The sequence below is a fragment of the Bos indicus genome, chromosome 17 (assembly GCF_029378745.1).
Source record: "Bos indicus isolate NIAB-ARS_2022 breed Sahiwal x Tharparkar chromosome 17, NIAB-ARS_B.indTharparkar_mat_pri_1.0, whole genome shotgun sequence".
Taxonomy (NCBI): domain Eukaryota; kingdom Metazoa; phylum Chordata; class Mammalia; order Artiodactyla; family Bovidae; genus Bos; species Bos indicus.
The window spans coordinates 665238-689015 of NC_091776.1; the positions used below are offsets into that span (position 1 = coordinate 665238).

The 23778-nt window shown below is 38.2% G+C and overlaps 1 protein-coding gene across 2 annotated transcripts in view; it reads left to right on the forward strand.

Annotated features, from left to right (window-relative positions):
* The window catches only part of CPE (carboxypeptidase E), a 152402-nt gene that overhangs the window by 98357 nt on the left and 30267 nt on the right, over window positions 1-23778 (forward strand). For both annotated transcript variants that reach the window (XM_019978002.2, XM_019978001.2), the window contains exons 2-5: window positions 2216-2412; window positions 4072-4239; window positions 14991-15108; window positions 16654-16836. In XM_019978002.2, the coding sequence (XP_019833561.2) occupies window positions 2216-2412; window positions 4072-4239; window positions 14991-15108; window positions 16654-16836 (666 nt within the window). The remainder of the gene's footprint in view (window positions 1-2215; window positions 2413-4071; window positions 4240-14990; window positions 15109-16653; window positions 16837-23778) is intronic.

Consider the following 23778-nt stretch of genomic DNA (forward strand, 5'->3'; position numbering starts at 1 on the left):
AATCAAAATTGGTGGGAAAAATATCAATAACTTCAGATATGCAGATGACACCAATCTTATGGTAGAAAGCAAGAGGAACTAAAGAACCTCTTGATGAAAATGAAAGGGGAGCATGAAAAAAGCTGGCTTAAAACTCAACATTCAAAAGCAAATATCATGGCATCTGGTCCCATCACTTTATGGCAAATAAGGAAACAATGGAAACAGTGAAAGACTTTATTTTCTTGGGCTCCAAAATCACTGCAGATGGTGACTGCAGCCATGAAATTGAAAGATGCTTGCTCCTTTGAAGAAAAGCTATGACAAACCTAGACAGTGTATTAAAAAGCAAAGACATTACTTCCAACAAAGGAAGTAATGTCCATCTAGTCAAAGCTATGGTTTTTCCAGTAGTCATATATGTATGTGAGAGTTGGACCATAAAGAAAGCTGAGTTTTTTTATGCTTTTGAGCTGTGGCACTGTAGAAGACTCTTGAGAGTCCCTTGGACTGCAAGAAGATCAAACCAGTCAAACGTAAAGGAAATCAGCCCTGAATATTCATTGGAAAAACTGATGCTGAAGCTGAAGCTCCAATACTTTGGCCACTTGATGAGAAGAGCTGACTCATTGGAAAAGACGTTGATCCTGGGAAAGATTGAAGACAGGAAGAGAAGGGGACAATAGAGGATGAGATGGTTGGATGGCATCATCAAGTCGATGGACATTAGTTTGTGCATGTTCTGGGAGGTGCTGAAGAACAAGGAAGCCTGTTGTGCTGCAGTCCGTGGAGTCACAAATAGTCGGACATGACAGAATGAACTGTACTGAACTGAATGTGTAGAATTATTTTTCCTTAGAATTGCTATTCTCTTTTCTGCCTAGAGAAGTCCTTTAGCATTTGTTGTAAAATTGGTCTGGTGATGCTGAGTTCTCTTAGCTTTTAGTTGTGTGTAAAGCTTTTTATGTCTCCATCAAATCTGAATGAGATTCTCACTGAGTAGAGTTTTCTTGGTTATATATTCTTCCCTTTCACACCTTTACATATATCATGACACTCCTTTCAGCTTGCATCGTTTCTGCTGAGAATTAGTTGATGGCCCTATGGGAGTTTCCTTGTGAGTTATTTTTCGTTTTTCCCTTGTTACTTTTAATATTTTTTCTTTGTCTTAGTTTTTGTCAATTTGATTAGTATGTGTCTCAATATGTTTCTCCTTGTGTTTATCCTGTGTGGGATTCTCTGTGCTTGCTGGACTTGGTTGACTGCTTCCTTTTCCATATTAGGGAAGTTTTCAGCTCTCATGACTTCAAATATTTTCTCATGTCCTCTCTCTCTTTTCTCCTTCTGGGACCCCTATAATGTGAATGTTGGTGAATTTAATGTTGTTCCAGAGGTCTCTTAAGCTATCTTCATTTCTTTTCATTCTTTTTTCTTTATTCTGTTCTTCAGTGTGATTTCCACCATTCTTTCTTCCAGGTCACTTATCTGCTCATTTGTCTCAGTTATTCTGCTATTGATTCCTTCTAGTATATTTTTCATTTCAGTTATTGTATTGTTCATCTCTCTTTGTTCTTTAGTTCTTCTGGGTCTTTGTTAACTTTTTCTTGCATCTTCTCAGTCTTTGCCTCCATTCTTTTTCCGAGATCCTGGATCATGTTCACTATAATTATTCTGAAAAAAAAATTTGTTTTTTTTTTTTTGGAAGTTTGCCTATCTCCACTTCATTTAGTTGTTTTTCTGGGGATTTTATCTTGTTCCTTCATCTAGGACATAGTCCGCTGCATTTTCATTTTGTCTAACTTTCTGTGATTGTTGCTTTAATTTTGCAGGCTCTAGGATTGTAGCTCTTCTTGCTTATGCTATCTCTATCTTCATTTTCTTATAAGGGCAGTAGTCCTTCTGGGTTATGACCTCATTTAACCTTAATTACCTCATTAAGGGTCATATCTCCAGATACAATTACATTCAAACTTAGGATTTAGACTTTTGATTTTGGGGGTCAAAATTCAGTGTACAATAAGTGGGAGATTGGGAAGAGAGAACTCAAAAGATGGAAGGGAAATGTTAAGTATTTTGTGTTTAGATTAGATTTCTTAGACATCAACTGTGGAGGGCAAAGAAGTTTTATTCTTTGTGTAATAAGTTAGTAACTGTACAACTTTTTTTACACTGTTATTTGCCTTCTCTTTGGTATGATAGAAAAAAGTTTCTATATTATTTATTTTTGGGCTTTTAGGTGAGCCTGAATTTAAATACATCGGGAATATGCATGGCAATGAAGCTGTCGGACGGGAGCTGCTCATTTTTCTGGCCCAGTACCTGTGCAATGAGTACCAAAAAGGGAATGAGACAATTGTCCAGCTGATCCACAACACCCGAATCCACATCATGCCTTCTCTGAACCCTGATGGCTTTGAAAAGGCAGCATCTCAGGTGGGTGTGGGTCAGATCACAGCAGAGCATGAATTTTTTTTTAAGGTTTGTACATATATACTTATAGTCAAGGAATATATGCTCACATGAAGCTTACAGAGAGTGCAAGGCTGAATATAAGTGATATGGTGTTCTGTTTCTGGGTAAGAAAAAAGTTCAGAAGGTAAGGAATGATGGGTGAGGGTTTCTTCCATAGAAATTCCAAATGAGAATTTTATAAGTCAATATTTAATTTTTTGGTTATTGTTGTTAAATGAATCATATTTATTCATTCATGTTTGTCACTAGGTAACTTTCTTTCTAAAAATCCAGAAGTTTGACAGCTATCTACTCCCATGTATTGAAGAGTGATGCCATTGCTGTTTCTAAATTAGATGATATTATATTGCCATCTACTGAAATCAAGGATTTTTGGCTAGATAATGTTTTATGGATGCTTAATCCTATTCTTATCTATTGATATACATGATCCATAAAGTAAAAAAAAAAAAAAAAAAAACAAATAAACAGAACAAAGCCTTCCTAACATAAATAAAAAACTAATTTAGTAAATTTTAACTGTTAGAGAAACTGGGTAGTAATTATGTTTTCATAATTATGTGTGCTCCCTTTTTGTTTGGACAGGAATGCAGGACATTTTATTTGTTGTTTTCTACAGTTTGAAATAATTTTTGTGTTTAATGGGAACATATTAAAGTATATATTTAGTATGTTAATCTATAGCTAAGAATTTGTTTTGTACATTAAAAATAAAAGATCCAATTACCATTTGACCTTGTAAAAAACCCAAACAGTGAATTTCTGTAAGTACAATGTTGATATAATTTCTAAAGTTATGAAGAGAAAAATTCTAGTATATTCTAGTACATACAGAATTAAATTACTGACTATTTTAAAGTGATATTTAGGACTGTCAGGATGGACAAAAAACTGTCATTGCTATTTTTTGTCTTATAGATTTCAATTCCTCACAGTCTAAGCTATCTGAACTTACCTGACTTTAAGAATATGTGCATTATCTCTGTGTTAGAGATTTAGTATTAATAGTAAAACAAAAATGGAATATAACTGAATATTCTAGAAATTTGTTAAGTTCCTGGATTATATCATTGGTGAAATGAAGTTTTTAGAATTAAGCAGAAAATTTTCAATTTACAAAGTTGAAACAAAAGTTACAGAGCTTACACTTTTTCATTAAGACTATAAGAGAGAGGTAATATGTAAATAATTCATGTTAAACTCATTTTAAGTGCCCAACCTTCTTTAGTAATTTATTCTTTCAAATATTTGTAAGTAGATTGCTGTGGTTTTCAGAGACAGTGAGCATTTTACTTAAACAAAGTAATGAGTAGTGTGCTGTGAGGCATGCCATCTACATTAATAGCTAACATATATGCAGTTTGATGTTGAATATCTTGTATATATAATTAACATTTAAAATATTGTTCATTGAGAATGTTTTGAAAATATCCATAAAAAATGCTTTAAACCCGATACTTTCATGTGTGTATCAGTTAGATAATAAAATGTCACTGTAGGAGGATATTGTTGAAATGAATAGTCTTATAAATTATTTTAAAAGCCATTAATGAAGACCTTAAATAAATGATAACATTAACAATAAATAACTGATGATTTTCCTCTGATTTTTTTTTCTAGCTTGGTGAGCTGAAGGACTGGTTCGTGGGTCGAAGCAATGCCCAGGGAATAGATCTGAACCGGAACTTTCCCGACCTGGACAGAATAGTTTATATTAATGAGAAAGAAGGTGGTCCAAATAATCATCTGTTGAAAAATCTGAAGAAAATTGTGGATCAAAACACAAAGGTAGAGAACATGTATGGTTTTCTTGGGTTCTGTTCCTCCAGCCTAAGGAAATACATCTATTATCTTCATAACAATGAAGGATGCAGAAGTGTCATGAATGCTTGTATGGGACACGTCCCTGTGGCTGTGAAAGTCAAGGCTGGGGGCCTGGGGCCTGGAAACTAGTCCTGCCACTAGAATTGGTCATGAATTTATGACATTGAATGTAACAATAAGGGAAGGAGGGAGGAACCCAGTTGTCTAGAAAGTGTTTTTGGCCTATTTAGGAGCCCTTTATCAGCACAAGGGCGCGCGGGAGCAGTGGGGCCATGCTGCGGGCCTGGGCCATGGCTGCCGCCGATGCTGAGGTGGTTCCGGCGAAGGGGGAGACCACGCAGGACTGCGGCCTGGGAGCCGAGCTGCCGAGCGAAGCTCCGTCAGTAAAGAATCTGCCTGCAGTGTAGGAGATCTGGGTTCGAACCCTGGGTTGGGAAGATCCCCTGAAGAAGGAAATGGCAACCCACTCCAGTATCCTTGCCAGGAAAATCTCATGGACTGCAGGCTGCAGTCCAAGGGGTCACAAAGAGTCAGGCACGACTGAGCGACTAACACTATCAGCACATTTGATTTGCTTCTCCTACAGCATTTTACACTGTTGACTTTTTCTTCTTTTCCAGAACTTTCTCCTGCTTTGCACAACTCTACTTTCTTCTACCTCTTCTAGTACCTTTTAAATCACTTCTGAGTTTCTTTCCCTGCTTCTTCTGCCTTGGCTTAAACACTGGCCTTTAGGGTCCCATTTGCTACCCTTATTTCTCTCCCTGGGTTTCTATCCTCTTCTGTACCTTCAGTGTGTTGTTGATCATACAGATTCTACCAGATCTCTTTACTTACTCAGTCCCTTTATGTGGTGACATCTAGGGCTTCAAACTTAGCATGGCCAGAAATAAATTTTTTCCTGAGTAAACACTATTCTCTCATTTGCTCGATCATCAAGACCTTGAATTTTCTGTCTGTCACCACTCCCTACACATGTTACCAGATCTTGGTGACACTCTCAGCCTCTCTCTTCTCTGAAAACTCAGGCCCTATGGTCTTCTGTTCTGATGAGGAAAGTAACCCCCATCCTTGTTTTGGGTTCAGCCTCTCCCAACTCCTTTCAGTCTTCTCAAATTCCTCCGGAGTGATTTTCATACAGAAATAAATGCTCTATTGGTTAAAAACTCTAAACTTCTCAGGTCTCCATTGCTCCAAAGAATAAAGTAAAAACTCAAAATGTGAGGCCACTGTGATGATTTAGTGTGAAGATTCTGGAGGCAGCCACCTTGGTTCAAATGTTGGTTCTGTCCTTGCTGTATGAGTTTTAGAAAGTTATTTAACCACTGTGTGCTTCTTTGTCTTCATTTGAAATATGGAGATAATTGTAGTATCTATTGCATAGAGTATCTATGCATTTGAGAGGATTGAGTGAGTTAGTACATATGAAGGGCTTGAGGCCAGGATCTAGAATTCTTACTACTGTGTCGGCATTGTTTCTCAGTGCTTTATTATGGACCACAGGGTCAAATGGACACACACCCACCCACTAAACATTGAGTTTGAAGCTTATACTGTTTGAATGCTGTTTTTAGTTCCATGGAGGGGAGGTGAGCCCATTGTGGAGGAATGGCGAGGACTACTGGTCCCTCTGCCTCTTGTGTCTTTCCTGGCAATTCCACTCTTACTTATCAACTTCTTCTAGTACCTTTCTAAGTGAGAGATTGGAAAGGACAGCCATTTTATTATAACTCCAGGACCATTCAAATTTCCCTTGGCCCCTAGCAGCTGCCAGCTCAGCCACTCCTTAATCTGGCTTTGATATGCCATGTACTCCTTAAATGTACCATCTTCTAATAACTTTATATCTTCATATGTGTGCTTATTCCAGCTGTTTACAGTGCTTTTCACTTCCCTTCCATATCACCTCCTCTGTGAAGCCTTTCTCTGCTCTTCCAGACATTCTGTTAAGCCTGCCTTTATGTTCTTTATATATACTTCCAGCCTGGTGTTTATAGTTATATAGAACTTTATATATGTCATATATATGTCATATGACATATGTCATATGTCATACTACTTGTTTATATAGCTGTTTTTCTTTTGGATTTTAGATTTCAGTCCCTTGATTACAGGAATTAGAATTCCTATTTTAATCTAACATATAGTAGGCTTAAAGCCTATTATGAATGAGTTCAATCCAGCCTGGCAAGCATATCACAACATCTGAAAACCGGCTGCTGGAGCTCCAGACATGCACTCAGCACATGGCTGGGATACTTGTTAGAAGATCCAGGAGAAAGAGTCTCAGATTATTTGTATAAAATTCTTAAAATTTTCCTGTCTATATTTAGAATTCATCCTAGAAACCTGGACTGAGTCTATAAATGGGGATCAGTCTTTGAAAGGGCTGCCTGGGGCCAAGGATTTTGGCAGAACATGATAAATGGGTGACTTAAACGCTCTTGCCTCTGAGTCACAGGTCTTCATTTTTTCTGCTCCTAAACCAATTTTCCTGGGAGAAGGGAAGGCTAGAAAAGAAAAGGTCAGGGGTAATCAGAAGGGAAAAGAGGATAGTCCTGTGTGACATGGCATAAGACAGAAATGAAAAATTGTTCTGGAAGCTTAGTGTGGCTATCTTCCCAAATTTTCCCCATTGCCCATGCTGTCTGTTACAACTAAGAAATGAGAGCATCTTCTTCTGTGAGAGCATTAAAATCACAACTAGCTGTTGAATGACCATCAATAGGAGGACACTGGAACCCACCACAAAAGGATACTCCACATCTAAAGACAAAGAAGAGACCACAGAGAAATGATAGAAGGGGTGCAATCATGATAAAATCAAATTCCATACCTGCTGGTGGATGACCTGCAAACTGGAGAACAATAATACCAAAGAAGTTCTCTCACGGTTGTGAAGATTCTGAACCCCACATCAGGCTTCCCTGCCTGGGGATCCAACAAAGGGACTAGGAATTCCCAAGGAACTTGACCTTGAGGGCCAGTAGGATTTGACTATAGGACTTCCACAGGACTGGGGGAAACAGAAACTTCAGTTTTGGAGGGCACAAATAAAAATCCTGTGCACACCAAGACCCAGAGGAAAGGAACAGTGACTTCACAGAAGACTGAACCAAAATGAAGGGTTTCCTGTGGAGGTGTGGGTCAGCAGGGGCTCACCACAGGGACTAGGACACTGGCAGCAGTAGTCTGGGATGGTCTTCCTTGATGAAAGCCCTCTTGGAGGTCACCATTAACTCTACCATAGAGCCCATAGACCCCAGGGCTGGGTTGCTCAGGCCAAACAACTATCAGGGAGGGAGTGCAACCACACCCATAAGCAGATAATTGGATTAAAGCTTTACTGAGCAAGGCCCTGCCCACCAGAGCAAGACCCAGTTTTTCCCACTACCAGTCCCTCCCATCAGGAACCATACACAAGCCTCTTAGCCTCTTCCATCAGAAGGCATACAGAAGAAGCAAGAAGAACCACAGTCTCATAGCAGCTAAAACAAAAACCACATTACAGAAAGCTAATCATGATAGAAAAGGCAGAGGAACCAGAGATCAAATTGCCAACATCCGCTGGATCATGGAAACAGTAAGAGAGTTCCAGAAAAACATCTATTTCTGCTTTATTGACTATGCCAAAGCCTTTGACTGTGTGGATCACAATAAACTGTGGAAAATTCTGAAAGAGATGGGAATGCCAGACCACCTGACCTGTCTCTTGAGAAACCTATATGCAGGTCAGGAAGCAACAGTTAGAACTGGACATGGAACAACAGACGGGTTCCAAATAGGAAAAGGAGTACATCAAGGCTGTATATTGTCACCCTGCTTATTTAACTTATATACAGAGTACATCATGAGAAACACTGGACTGGAAGAAGCACAAGCTGGAATCAAGATTGCTTGAAGAAACATCAATAACCTCAGATATGCAGATGACACCACCCTTATGGCAGAAAGTGAAGAGGAACTGAAAAGCCTCTTGATGAAAGTGAAAGAGGAGAGTGAAAAAGTTGGCTTAAAGCTCCACATTCAGAAAACAAAGATCATGGCATCTGATCCCGTCACTTCATGGGAAATAGATGGGGAAACAGTGGAAACAGTGTCAGACTTTATTTGGAGGGGCTCCAAAATCACTACAGATGGTGACTGCAGCCATGAAATTAATAGACGCTTACTCCTTGGAAGAAAAGTTATGACCAACCTAGATAGCATATTGAAAAGCAGAGACATTACTTTGCCAACAATGGTCCATCTAGTCAAGGCTATGGTTTTTCCAGTGGTCATGTATGGTAGTGAGAGTTGGACTATGAAGAAAGCTGAGAGCCGAAGAACTGATGCTTTTGAACTGTGGTGTGGGAGAAGACTCTTGAGAGTCCCTTGGACTGCAAGGAGATCCAACCAGTCCATTCTAAAGGAGATCAGTCATGGGTATTCTTTGGAAGGAATGATGCTAAAGCTGAAACTCCAGTACTTAGGCCACCTCATGCGAAGAGCTGACTCATTGGAAAAGACTCTGATGCTGGGATGGATTGGGGGCAGGAGGAAAAGGGGATGACAGAGGATGAGATGGCTGGATGGCATCACCAACTCGATAGACGTGAGTGTGAGTGAACTCTGGGAGTTGGTGATGGACAGGGAGGCCTGGTGTGCTGCAATTCACAGGGTCACAAATAGCTGGACACGACTGAGTGACTGAACTGAACTGAACTGAACTGAATCATGATGAAAAAGCAGAAAGTTATGTCCCAGATGAAGGGAGAAGATAAAACCCCCGAAAGATAACTAACTGGAGTGGGGACAGGCAACCTTCCAGAGAAACAATTCAGAGTAATGAATAATGAAGATGGTCTAGGATCTTGGGAAAACAATGGAGAAGATGTGAAGGAAGCAATAACAGAATAACTGAGGCAGAAAGATAAATGACCTTGGGGACAAAATGGTGGAAATCACTGCCACAGAACAGAATATAGAAAAAAGAATGAAAAGAAATGAAGACAGCCTGAGAGACCTATGGGACAATATTAAATGCAGCAATGTTTGCATTACAGAAGTCCCAAAAGGAGAAGAGAGAGAGAAAGGTCCTGAGAATATATTTGAAGACATAATAACTGAAAACTTCCCTACCATAGGGAAGGAACTAGTCAACCAAGTCCAGGAAACACAGAGAGTCCCAGGCAGGATAAACCCATGGAGGAACACATCAAAGCACATAGTGATCAAATTAACAAAAATTAAAGACAAAGATAACATATTGAAAGCAACAAGGGAAAAACAACAAATAACGTAAAGGAACTCACATCAGGCTGATGTCTCAACAGAAACTCTACAAGCCAGAGGAAATGGCATGATACATTTAAACTGATGAAAGGGAAGAACCTACAACCAAGAATACTCTACCCAGCAAAACTCTCCTTCAGAGTTGATAGAGAAATCAAAAGCTTTCCAGACAAGCAAAGGTTAAGAGAATGAGGCACCACCAGACCAACTTGAAAACAAATGCTAAAGGAACTTCTCTGGGCAGGAAACACAAGAGAAGGAAAAGACCTACAGAAAATAAACCCCAAACAATTAATAAAATGGCAACAGTATCATGTATATTAATAATTACTTTAAATGTAAATGGGTTAAATGCACCAGCCAAAAAACATAGATTGACTAGGTGGATGAAAACATGTGCATGTGTGCACTTCCACTTACCACATCACTCTACTTGACCCCAAAATTGTATGTAATTATTTTACATTGTTAAGTTAATCATGTTACTATTATGGCTTGCAATTGTAATTATCTTTTACTTTTTGTCTATTGCTTATGAAAACTGATAAACATCTTATACTATTGTATAAAAAAAAGAAACTAAGCAACGAGAAAAAGAATTATTGTTACCAATCATAGAACAATCATGAAATAAACTCATGTTGACAGGATATTAGATTAACAGTTTTAGTGAAAATGCTGTCATTTTCAGCCAGCACTGCCATCCTTTTCCCCAATGGAACCTATATAATATTTCTGTAAGTTTTATATTAGATATTTTCATATATCTAGTTTAAGAAATACTTTAAAAAGATGCATGTTCATGAAACTCAAAAAAAATTAGAGCTTTTATTTTAAAAAGTCTCTTTGCCAATACCTTTCCTGGGTATTATAAAGGTAATAAAAAGAGAAACATATAAAAAATAAGTTTTGAACTCTTTTCAGGAACAGAAGCAAGATTTGTTTATATTTTACTAAATCTTCAGTAAATCGGCTTTAATCATGGATGATATTGCCCATGTCTGCCTTATCTCCTTTTTCCATCTTTGTTAATTAGGCTTAGACAGTGTTTTGATATGGCCCAGTACAAGATACATAGTAGGCATTTCATTAATGTTATTACACATCACCCCTTTCTCACTTCACTCTTAGCCTTTTAATGCTTTGTAGGTATGTCCAGTTCAGTTCAGTCTCTCAGTTATGTCCAACTCTTTGCAATGCCATGGCATGAAGCACTCCAGGTCTCCCTGTACATCACCATCTCCCAGAGTTTACTCAAACTCATGTCCATTGGGTCAGTGATGCCATCCAACCATTTCATCCTCTGTCGTCCCCTTCTCCTCCTGCCGTCAATCTTTCCCAGCATCAGGGTCTTTTCAAATAAATCAGATCTTCCCATCAGGTGGCCAAAGTATTGGAGTTTCAGCTTCAACATCAGTCCTTCCAGTGAACATTCAGGACTGATTTCCTTTAGGATAGACTGGTTGGGTCTCCTTGTAGTCCAAGGACTGTCAGGAGTCTTCTCCGGCACCACAGTTCAAAAGCATCAGTTCTTCGGTGCTCAGCTTTCTTTACGGTCCAACTCTCACATCCATACATGACCACTGGAAAAACCATAGCCTTGACTAGACAGATCTTTTTTGGCAAAGTCATGTCTCTGCTTTTGAATATGCTATCTAGGTTGGTCATAACTTTCCTTACAAGGAGTAAACGTCTTTTAATTTCATGGCTTCGGTCACCATCTGCAGTGATTTTGGAGCCCAAAAAAATGAAGTCTCTCACTGTTTCCACTGTCTCCCCATCTATTTGCCATGAAGTGATGGGACTGCATGCCATGATCTTCGTTTTCTGAATGTTGAGCTTTAAGCCAACTTTTTCACTCTCCTCTTTCACTTTCATGAAGAGGCTCTTTAGTTCTTCACTTTCTGCCATAACGGTGGTGTCATCTGCATATCTGAGGTTATTGATATTTCTCCCAGAAATCTTGATTCCAGCTTGTTCTTCCTCCAGCCCAGCATTTCTCATGATGTATATAAGTTAAATAAGCCGGATGATGATATATAGCTTTGAGGTACTCCTTTCCCAATTTGGAACCAGTCTGTTGTTCCATGTCCAGTTCTAACTGTTCCTTCCTGAACTGCATACAGATTTCTCAGGAGGCAGGTCAGGTGGTCTGGTATTCCCATCTCTTTCAGAATTTTCCACAGTTTATTGTGATCCAGACAGTCAAAGGCTTTGACATAGTCAATAAAGCAGAAGTAAATGTTTTTCTGGAACTCTCTTGCTTTTTTGATGATCCAGCAGATGTTGGCAGTTTGATCTCTGGTTGCTCTGCCTTTTCTAATATGAGCTTGAACATCTGGAAGTTCATGGTTTGGTTCACATACTGTTGAAACCTGGCTTGGAAAATTTTGAGCATTACTTTACTAGCATGTGAGATGAGTGCAATTGTGTGGTAGTTTAAGCATTCTTTGGCATTGCCTTTCTTAAGGATTGGACTGAAAGCTGACCTTTTCCAGTCCTGTGGCCACTGCTGAGTTTTCCCAATTTGCTGGCATACTGAGTGCAGCACTTTCACAGCATCATCTTTTAGGATTTGAAATAGCTCAAATGTAGGTATGTAGGTTCTGTGTTTATATATATCTATAGATATAGATAGGTATGGATACAGATACATACCTATAGATATAATTAATTTATAACATTATTTAATTTGAAGCATACAACATATTGATTTGATATTTGTATATATTGTGAGATGATTGTATAACAATCTAGTTAACATTTATCACCATACATAGTTACACTTTTTTTTTCTTGTTTGTAATGAGAACTTTTAAGATATTTTCTCTTAGCAACTTTCAAGTATACAATACAGTATTATTAACTATATTATCCATGCTATACATTACATGTCTAGGATTTATTTTATAATCCAAAGTTTTTAATTTGCTTCTGGCAACCATCAGTCTCTTCTCTGTATCATTAGAAGGTGAAAGTTGCTTAGTCAGGTCTCACTCTTTGTGACCCCATGGACTATATAGCCCATGGAATTCTCCAGGCCAGAATATTGGAGCGGGTAGACTTTCCTTTCCCCAGGGGATTGTCCCAACCCAGGGGTCGAATCCAGATCTCCTGCATTGCAGGCGGATTCTTTGCCAACTGAGCTATGAGGGAAGATGCTGTATCATTAGAGTGGTAGATGCTGTATCATTAAAGTGGTTTTAAAACTATAGAGTTGTAGGAATGAAGGATTAAAAAGGCAGATTCTTTATTTACAGTAGTCAAGATATGGAAGCAACAGATACTAGATAAAGAAGCACACACATACATACACACATAATGGAAAACTACTCAACCATAAAAAAGAGTAAAATGTTGCCATTTACAACAACATGGATGGATATGGACAGTATTAAGTGGACTAAATCAGGCATAGATAGATAAATACTGTATGGTATCACCTATTTGTGAAATCTAAAATATAAAACAGACTAGTGACTATAAGAAAAAGGAGGAGACTCACAGATATAGAGAACTAGTGGTTACCAGTGTGGAGGGGGAGGGGGAAGGGGAAGAGATAGATAGGGGTAGGGGATTACGAGGGTCAAACTACTATGAATAAAATAAATAAGCCACACGGATATATTGTACAGCACAGGGAATATAGCCAGTATTTTATAATAACTATAAATGGAATATAACCTTTAAAAATTGAAAATCACTATGCTGTATACCTGAAACTCATGTAATATTGTACATCAACTATATGTCAATTAAAAAATTCAGATTCCTGTGAATGTTGAATCAGGAAGTCTGGGGTATATATGCAATGGGGTTGAGTTATGGAAAGGAACATACATTTTTACCAAGTCCTCCAGATGCTCTCTTTGCTCTTCTGAACCTCTCTGAGCACAGGGTCCCTTCTGTTCCCTGGAGTTCCTCCTGCTGAATCATTTCTCATCTGCCCTCGAGGTCTTCAGTCTGGTTATGTCCACCATTGTCTAGGCTCAGTATATGGGCCTTGGCTTGGATTGCATCCAAACAATGATTACATCAAATAATTATATTAAATACTTGCCTTTAGTGGCTAGAGTTGTGAAGAATATAGAATAAACATGGCTTTGATATATTTTAAGAGCCAAGCTATATAATTATAGAGCATAACATTTGAACTATAGTTATAGTCTCTCAATGAAAGTTTAAAAAATAGGTTATATTTGGCTTTAGATTCTGTTAAGGACTGGCTTAACCAGCCCCATTTAGGGGTGCTCCAAAGCCACCTCTATGGATTAGTTAAATATGTGATTACAGTACTGAGGATAGTTCAGCATTTAGTCAGCCTAAAAGACTCTATTAATAGTCAAAGAGAAATTAAGTTTAACTGATCAAATTGTGGAGTTTGTTTGTTTTTGAACATTTAGTAACATGAACAGTGTATACAGTATATGTAAGAAATAGTCTCTGTATAGGAACTAACAGTAGGCAAAAATCTAGTAGTCACATACTATTTTGTGTACTCAGGACTGTATTATTTTTTCTTTTTCTCTTTTTAAAAAGCAGGTTTATTAACATATGATTTACATAACATAGAACTCACCCATGTGAAGTATATAATCCAGTGGTTTTTAGATATTCTGTCCCTAAGAACAATGTGAACCATATTTCCAGTGGGGCGGGGGGAGCGGGGTGGGAATCAAATAAAAAAGGTAATTGGGAGTTTGAGAGTCTTCCTAGTTGCTATTAAAAACACATCACATAAAAGTGTCAAGCTTTTGGCTCAGATTAATTCTTTGGTGTAGATTTCTTTCCTCCTTTGTTTTGCTTCCAAGGTAAGAGGGGCTGTGAATCTTTCAAAAGACCACATGAATTCCTAAATTGCTGTTGTCTTAAATTTATATTAAAAAAAAAAGAAAAAAATAAATTTGAGATGATCATCCCAAAGTACATTATTTGGTGGTGAAATCTGAAAAAGACCCGATTTAATTTTTTTATAGGAAAAATGTTGAAGTTGTTGAAGGGAATTGGAGAAATAGTATACAAAACTCAGAAAGAAAATCTACCACCTTTCTTGAGTTGAACCACCATAAAGAAGAACCTTGTTTGGCTCAGCTATTTTCTTTTCTCCTTGTCTTATCATTATTATTAACAAGTTCAGATGGAGATGTACCCAAATTTGTAAATGATTTGTATGCTGTTTTTCAAGTTACAAAGAAAGAAAACTGGCAGCTTTTAAATAGAACTTTTAAGGAAATAGAAATATTTTTTATTATAAGTCTGAGAAAGATAGAGATGAGGAATGCTCCTCTTTTCTTTTTTCTATGAAAACAATCACAGAGTGCTTGGAATATGACAAGATTTCAGTTGTCATTGTTCTTACCTTTTATATGTCTTTTCTGTCAAGTGACCCCACCAACGACTGCCACATTTAGAATCCTTTTAACCTCTAATCTTTAATATAGCTTGCTCCTGAGACGAAGGCTGTCATTCATTGGATTATGGATATTCCTTTTGTGCTCTCTGCCAATCTTCACGGAGGAGACCTTGTGGCCAATTATCCATATGATGAGACGAGGAGTGGTAGGTGTTCTTCCTGTTTCTATAATTCATTCAAGGTTTACAATTACTTTACAAGGGTTTATTGAATGATTTCTGTAATATTCTTTTAAGGAACTGGTTGTTCAGTGATTTTGCCTATAGAAATACATCTGTTGAACTGGAATATCCCCTGTTTCATGTGGCATTGGTATATATCTGGCAACAAAAGACTGTAATTTTTTTAAAAAAAATTTAAATGAAGAGAAACATAATTACTTAGGTAAGAGAAAGGGGAAAAACGAAAGTTGTGAACTTGGGTAACTCTTGGATTCCGATAAATGGAGGAATAACGGATCTATGTAGCTTTATGTACAAGACAGCTTAAAACTGAAGGCAAACTTTTAGAACTCCATCAGGGGCCCATGAATATCTCTGCATGTGTCTTATTATGCATTCACACTTCTACATTTGGAACTGTTTCTTGGTGGTGTCAGGGAGAAGAAGTGATGCTTTGATTTTCTTTAACTAGTTTTAGCTAATCTCCAGACACAGCAAACTTTAGCCAGATAGATGTTCTCAGCTTAATTTTTGTTGTTCCAAGAAATTACCCTTTTTGAATAAATTTTCAGGAGACTTTGAAGAGTTAGGTCTTTGTAATACAGGATATTGTTGTTGTTCAGCCTCTAAGTCATGTCTGATTCTTTGTGACCCTGTGGACTGCAGCATGCCAGGCTTCCCTGTCCTTCACTGTCTCCCGGAGTTTGCTCAAATTCATATCCATTGAGTTGGTGATACCATCCAACCATCTCATCCTCTGTCATCCCCTATTCCTCCTGCCCTCAGTCTTTCTTAGCATCAGAGTCTATTCTAGTGAGTCAGCTCTTCACATCAGCTTGCCAAAGTATTGGAGCTTCAGCTTCAGCATCAGTGTTTCCAATGAATGTTTAGTGTTGATTTCCTTTAGGACTGACTGGGTTGACCTTCTTGCTGTCCAAGGAATGCTCAAGAGTCTTCTCCAGCACCACAATTTGAAAGCACCCACACAGGAAACTTTTGAAATTTAGACTTTATGGTTCGTCAATAGCTTGGAAATTTAAAGGACTGGCATACTTGATAATACAGAATAAGAATACTGTGTACCAAAATAGATATTATTTATTTCAGTAGTAGGAGGTTTTTAAAAACTGTAAATTCAGATACTGAAGAATATGTGTGACAGTGGTTCACAGTGCCTATTGGATTTGTACAGGTGCAATTTATAAATTAAAAATTTTAACAATGGAAATCTCCTTACTGTCTTCCCAAGTCCAATTTACTATGTGCTTATCTCTTTTCTTGTGAAGCTTTCAATTCATTAGAAGAATGTACATTCTACTCAATTTCTACTTTGCAGTATCAGCAGTGGACCTTATAAAACCTGAAAGAAAACTAAGTGTAATTGTTGAGTACTTAAGCCTTCACTCCTTTCCCATAGTGATGTAGCTAAAAATGTATCAGCAGGAGATCAACACTAAATCAATCTCCAGAAAACATGCAGTACTAGTTGGTTTGTGTCAGTTTCTTTAGTGTTGTGGCTTTGTTTTCCAGGTAGTGCTCATGAATACAGCTCCTGCCCAGATGACGACATCTTCCAAAGCTTAGCTCGGGCATACTCATCCTTCAACCCCCCAATGTCGGACCCAGATCGGCCCCCATGTCGCAAGAATGATGATGACAGCAGCTTTGTAGAAGGAACGACCAATGGTGCTGCATGGTACAGCGTGCCTGGAGGTGAGTTTCCCTTTCACTCTTCATGTGAGTAGTGACTTTTAAAAAATAATTACCATTTATATTTAGCTTTTGAACTGTGGTGTGGGAGAAGACTCTTGAGAGTCTCTTGGATTGCAAGGAGATTCAACCAGTCAACCCTAAAGGAAATCAGTCTTGAATACTTATTAGAAGGATTGATGCTGAAGCTGAAACTCCAGTACTTTGGCCACGTGATGAGAAGAACCGACTCATTGGAAAAGACCCTGATGCTGGGAAAGATTGAAGCCAGGAGGAGAAAGGGACAAGAGAGGATGAGATGGTTGGATGGCATTACCGACTCAATGGACATGAGTTTGAGATGTAGAAGAGATGTAGGAAAGGAACTGAAGATATCCACTGGGAAAATACAAATTGAACATTGTTAATTACCCTAGTTTTCAAATTCTGGCCTTAGGGAACAAGATACCATCATGATTATATGTTAGTCATGGTTTGACATATGTAAATGTGTATTTTAGAGGGCTGGCTTTGGCCTCTAGCATATCTTGGTTCACATACCTTTTGTTTTTATTTAATAAGTTCCACTTCATATGGGATGTTTATTTTGTATTCATTACTGCAGTAAGTTCTATTATCAGTTCAGGAAGCTCTACACATTTTATTGAGTCTGGACATGGAAAAACCCACCTCAGCACAGCTGCAGGAAGCAGTTCTAGACATCAAGGCAGCTCTTATGGCTCTCTGTTCGAGTATGAACTTTGAAGAGCTCTCATTTTTCTGGCTACCTGGATCACTCACAGTTGTGTAGTATCACCTCTAACAAGGATAAAGAGTGAAATGTAAAGATACCATTTTTTTCCTCTGCCTAAGAACAATTTTCTGTGGCCCACCTAAAAGAATAGTGAAAAGAGAATTAGGACAGTAGCAGTACTGGCTAATTATAGGACTTGTTTGGTTTAATATGCTTTTTTTTTCTTTTTTTGGTTGAATTATGCCTTGATAAATATATTCTTTCAGATATTTTCTTTATTATATATGTTTATCTTGTTTTATTTAAAATTGAGATAGTTGATGTACAATATTATGTAAGTTACAGGTGTACAACATAGTGATTCAGAATTTTTAAAGGTTGTACTCAATTTCTTTGTGCTCAGTTGCTCAGTCATATCTGACTATGTGTGACACCATGGACTGTAGCCTGCTAGGCTCCTCTATCCATATGATTTTTTCAGTCAGGGATATTGGAGTGGGTCGCCATATAAAATATTGGCTGTCTTACCTATGGTATAAAATATATCCTTGTAGCTTATTTATTTTATATGTAATAATTTGTACCTCTGCTGCACTCAATATGCCAGCAAATTTGGAAAACTCAGCAGTGGCCACAGGACTGGAAAAGGTCAGTTTTTATTCCAATCCCAAAGAAAGGCAATGCCAAAGAATCCTCAAACTACCACACAATTGCACTCATCTCACACGCTAGAAAAATAATGCTCAAAGTTCTCCAAGCCAGGCTTCAGCAATACATGAACCGTGAACTTCCAGATGTTCAAGCTGGTTTTAGAAAAGGCAGAGGAACCAGAGATCAAATTGCCAACATCCGCTGGATCATGGGAAAAGCAAGAGAGTTCCAGAAAAACATCTATTTCTGCTTTATCGACTATGCCAAAGCTTTTGACTGTGTGGATCACAATAAACTGTGGAAAATTCTTCAAGAGATGGGAATACCAGACCGCTTGACCTGCCTCTTGAGAAACCTATATGCAGGTCAGGAAGCAACAGTTAGAACTGGACATGGAACAACAGACTGGTTCCAAATAGGAAAAGGAGTACGTCAAGGCTGTATATTGTCACCCTGCTTATTTAACTTCTATGCAGAGTACATCATGAGAAACACTGGGCTGGTAGAAGCACAAGCTGGAATCAAGATTGCCGGGAGAAATATTAATAACCTCAGATATGCAGATAACACCACCCTTATGGCAGAAAGTGAAGAGAAACTAAAAAGCCTCTTGATGAAAGTGAAAGAGGAAAGTGAAAAAGTTGGCTTAAAGCTCAACATTCAGAAAACGAAGATCATAGCATCTGGTTCCATCACTTCATGGGAAATAGATGGGGAAAGTGTCAGGCTTTATTTTTTTGGGCTCCAAAATCACTGCAGATGGTGATTGGAGCCATGAAATTAAAAGATGCTTACTCCTTGGAAGAAAAGTTATGACCAACCTAGATAGCATATTGAAAAGCAGAGACATTCCTTTGCCAACAAAAGTCCGTCTAGTCAAGGCTATGGTTTTTCCAGTGGTCATGTATGGATGTGAGAGTTGGACTATGAAGAAAGCTGAGCACCGAAGAACTGATGCTTTTGAACTTTGGTGGTGGAGAAGACTCTTGAGAATCCCTTGTACTGCAAGGAGATCCAACCAGTCCATTCTAAAGGAGATCAGTCTTGGGTGTTCTTTGGAAGGAATGATGCTAATGCTGAAATTCTAGTACTTTGGCCACCTCTTGTGAAGAGTTGACTCATTGGAAAAGACTCTGATGCTGGGAAAGATTGGGGGCAGGAGGAAAAGGGAACAACAAAGGATGAGATGTCTGGATGGCATCACTGACTTGATGGACGTGAGTTTGAGTGAACTCTGGGAGTTGGTGATGGACAGGCAGGCCTGGCATGCTGTGATTAATGGGGTCCCAAAGAGTCAGACATGACTGAGTGACTGAACTGAACTGAATCTCCTTCCCCAATCTTTCCCCTCCCCTCCTTGCTGTCTCCACTGGTAACCACTAGTTAGTTCTCTATATCTGTGAATCTGTTTTTTTTTTTTTCCTTGTTATTATATTCACTGCTTTATTTTTTAGATCCCATGTATAAGGGACATACAGTATTTTTCTTTCTCTGTATGACTTATTTCACTAGGCATAATACCCTCCAAGTCCATCCATGTTGTTGCAAATGACAAATTTTCATTCTTTTTTATGGCTGAGTAGTATTCCATTGTGTATATATACCACATCTTCATCCACTCATCTGTTGATGGACACTTAGGTTGCTTTCATATCCTGTCAAGTATAAATAATGCTGCTTGAATGTTGGGGTGTATGTGTATTTTTGAAGTAGTATTTTTGTCTCTTTTTGGATGTATGTCAGGCTATATGGTATTTCTATTCTTAGTTTGTTCAGAAAGCTTCATACTGTTTTCTGTAGTATCTGTACCAATTTGCATTTCCTACAACAGTGTTGGAGGGTTCTTCTCTGCATTCTTGTCCACTGATGTTATTTGTGTTCTTTTTGAAGATAGCCATTCTGACAAGTGTGAGATGATATCTCTTGTGGTTTTCATTTGCATTTCTCTGATGACTAATGATGTTGAACATCTTTTCATGTGCCTGTAGGCCATCTGTGTGTCTTCTTTGGAAAAATGTCTATTCAGATCTTTTGCCCATTATTTAATCAAGTTTTTTTTTTTTTTTAATCTATCTTGAGTTGTATGAATTCCTTACATATTTTCAATATTAGCTCCTTATCCAATATATGATTTGGAAATACTTTCTCTCATTCCTTAAATTGCCTTTTCATTTTGTTGACTGTATCTTTTGCTGTGCAGAAGCTTTCAGTTTGATGCAGTCCCACTTATCAATTTTTGCTTTTGTTACGTGTATTAAGTTGGTGCAAACAAAATTGTTTCAGACTGTGAATTTTAAATTATTATAATTAGGCTCAAATACATGTTTATTAGTCAAAATAGGAACCATTACAATCAACACATTTTTGCCAACAAGAAATAAGTTTGTTTATTCTTAAAACATAAAAATCCATGCTTTGGGATTCAGCAAACTCTAGGAAAGCCTTTTCTGCCTCTTGGTGGTTGTGGAAGCATTTTCTTTGTAAAACGTTATTGAGATTGATAGCTTATGGTGTTTGGTGCCAAGTTTGTGGTCTCCGAAGGAGAAGATTTAACTCTGGAACCAACACAGTCTCAGTCACTCAGAGCTTTGTGCAGCAACATTTTATATAACTGATAGGACAGAGAAAGCTTCTGACATAGAAGCTTCTGACATCAGAAAGTGATAGAAAGAGTACCCAACTCACTAGTTGAAGCAGAGCATTATATACTTTTCAACTGGATGCTGAGAATAGATAAAAAGAATACCTCAAGGTTGTAAAAGTTCTACCAGACCCTCTCCCAAGGCATGCATCCTGAGATAACTTCAGTACAAGCTTAGCCAGAAGGAATAAGTTCCTGGCAATATATTTATGAATGAGATATATTGTTACTGAGAAACAGTTTCCCAGACAAGATTTGTTACAATTATAATCATTAACATAGAGCCCAAGAAAAGCATAATGGGGTCTAAGAAAAGCATTTTCCTTGAGTAAAATGTATGGCTGCTGTATATTCATTAGCTCCAGATCTAAAGAAAAGCCAGTTCTTTTGGGCAAGATACATTGTTGCACAAGGCTTAAGGAAAGAATGAGTGAGAATATTCACCTTCTCCTTAAAGGGCCCTGGACTGCCTATCAACCTGCTTACCTCTCTCAAGATGCTTGAAGAAGTGGTAGATGGTTGGCAAGAAGTCAGATGAATATGGTGGACGAGGCCAAACTTCATAGCCCAATTCATTCAACTTTTGAAGCATTTGTTGTGTGATGTGTGGTTGGGTGTTGTCATATAGAAGTATTGGGCCCTTTCCATTGACCAATGCGAGATGCAGGCATTGCAGTTTTCAGTGCATCTCATTAATTTGCTGAGCATACTTCTCCGATATAATGGTTTTGCCAAAATTCAGAAAGCTGTGGTGGATCAGATGGCAAAAGACCACTAAACAGTGACCATGATCTTTTTTTGATGCAAGTTTGACTTTAGGAAGTGCTTTGGAGCTTCTTCTTGGTCCAACCACTGAGCTGGCTATTGCCAGTTATTGTTGTGTAAAATCCACTTTTTGTTGCATATCACAATCTGATTGAGAAATGATTCATTGTTGTTATGTAGAATAAGAGAAGATGACACATAAAATAATTTTTTAAAATTTTCAATCAGCTCACTTATTGAACTTTTTCACCTTTTCAATTTGCTTCAAATGCCTCATGACTGTAGAATGATTAATGTTGAGTGTTCATCAACTTCTCATGTAGTTGTAAGAGGGTCAGTGTTGATGATCTTATCAGTTGGTCATTGTCAACTTCCAAAGGCCAGCCACTGTGCTCCTCATCTTCAAGGGTCTTGTCTCCATTGTCAAACCTCTTGAACTATTGCTGCATTGTATGTTCATTGTGAAGAAAGCTGAGCGCTGAAGAATTGATGCTTTTGAACTGTGGTATTGGAGAAGACTCTTGAGAGTCCCTTGGACTGCAAGGAGATCCAGCCAGTCCATTCTGAAGGAGATCAGCCCTGGGATTTCTTTGGAAGGAATGATGCTAAAGCTGAAACTCCAGTACTTTGGCCACCTCATGAGAATGGTTGACTCATTGGAAAAGACTCTGATGCTGTGAGGGATTGGGGGCAGGAAGAAAAGGGGACGACAAAGGATGAGATGGCTGGATGGCAACACCGACTCGATGGACATGAGTTTGAGTGAACTCCGGGAGATGGTGATGGACAGGGAGGCCTGGCGTGCTGCGATTCATGGGGTCACAAAGAGTCGGTCACGACTGAGCGACTGAACTGAACTGAACTAGCAGTTCCTGTGCTAAATGCATTGTTATTGCAAGTTGTCTCCACTGCTTTATGACCCATTTTGAACTCAAATCAGAAGATCACTCAAATTTGCTTTTTGTCTAACATCATTTCTATAGTCTAAAATAAATATAAAATAAACAGCAAGTAATGGCATTAGCAAAAAACATAAAGCTAGACATTGCGCAGTAAAATGATGTATAACATAACCACATTTATTTAACAATGCATTGCAGTATCAAATGACAAAATTCAACAATGCAAAACCACAAACACTTTTGCACTAATCTAAAACTTTTGGTGTCATACCCCACAAATTTAGTTAAGACCAATGTTGGGAGTTTTTTCTCTGTTTCCTGCTAGGAACTTTATAGTTCAAAGTCTTGAATTTAATCCTTTAACCCATTTTAAATTAATTTTTGTGTTAGTGTAAGATAAAAGTCCCATTTGTTGCTTTTACAGGTATGTATCAAGTTTTCTCAAAACGTTTTATTAAAGAGACTATCTTATTTCCATTGAGCATTCTTGGTTCTGTTATCAAATATTCAGTTCATTTCAGTTCAGTCTCTCAGTTGTGTCCTACTCTTTGCAACCCCATAAATTGCAGCACACCAGGCCTCCCTGTCCATCACCAACTCCCGGAGTTCACTGAGACTCACGTCCATCGAGTCAGTGATGCCATCCAGCCATCTCATCCTCTGTCTTCCCCTTCTCCTCCTGCCCCCAATCCCTCCCAACATCAGTCTTTTCCAATGAGTCAACTCTTCGCATGAGATGGCCAAAGTACTGGAGTTTCAGCTTTAGCATCATTCCTTCCAAAGAACACCCAGGACTGATCTCCTTAGTTGGCTGTATATATCAGGTTTATTTCTGGGCTCATTCTTGATTTTGTTCAGTGATATGTGTCTGTTTTTATGCTGATACCAAACTTTTGATTATTTTAGTTTGGTAGTATGACTTGCAATGCAGGTAGCCTGGGTTCAATCACTGGGTTGAGAAGATCCCCTGGAGTAGGAAATGGCTACCCATTCCAGTATTCTTGCCTGGAGAATTCCATGGACAGAGGAATCTGGTTGGCTACAGTCCATGGGGTTGCACAGTTGGACATGACTGAGTGACTAACACTTTCACTTTTCACTTGAAATAAAGAAGTTCTTATTTTTTCTTTGTTCTTTTTTTTCAAGATTGTTTTGGCTACTCAGTGTCTTTTGTGATTCTATATGCATTTTAGGATATTTTTCTGCTAGCTTTGTCAAAAACGTCATTGAGATTTTGATAGGGATTGTATTCA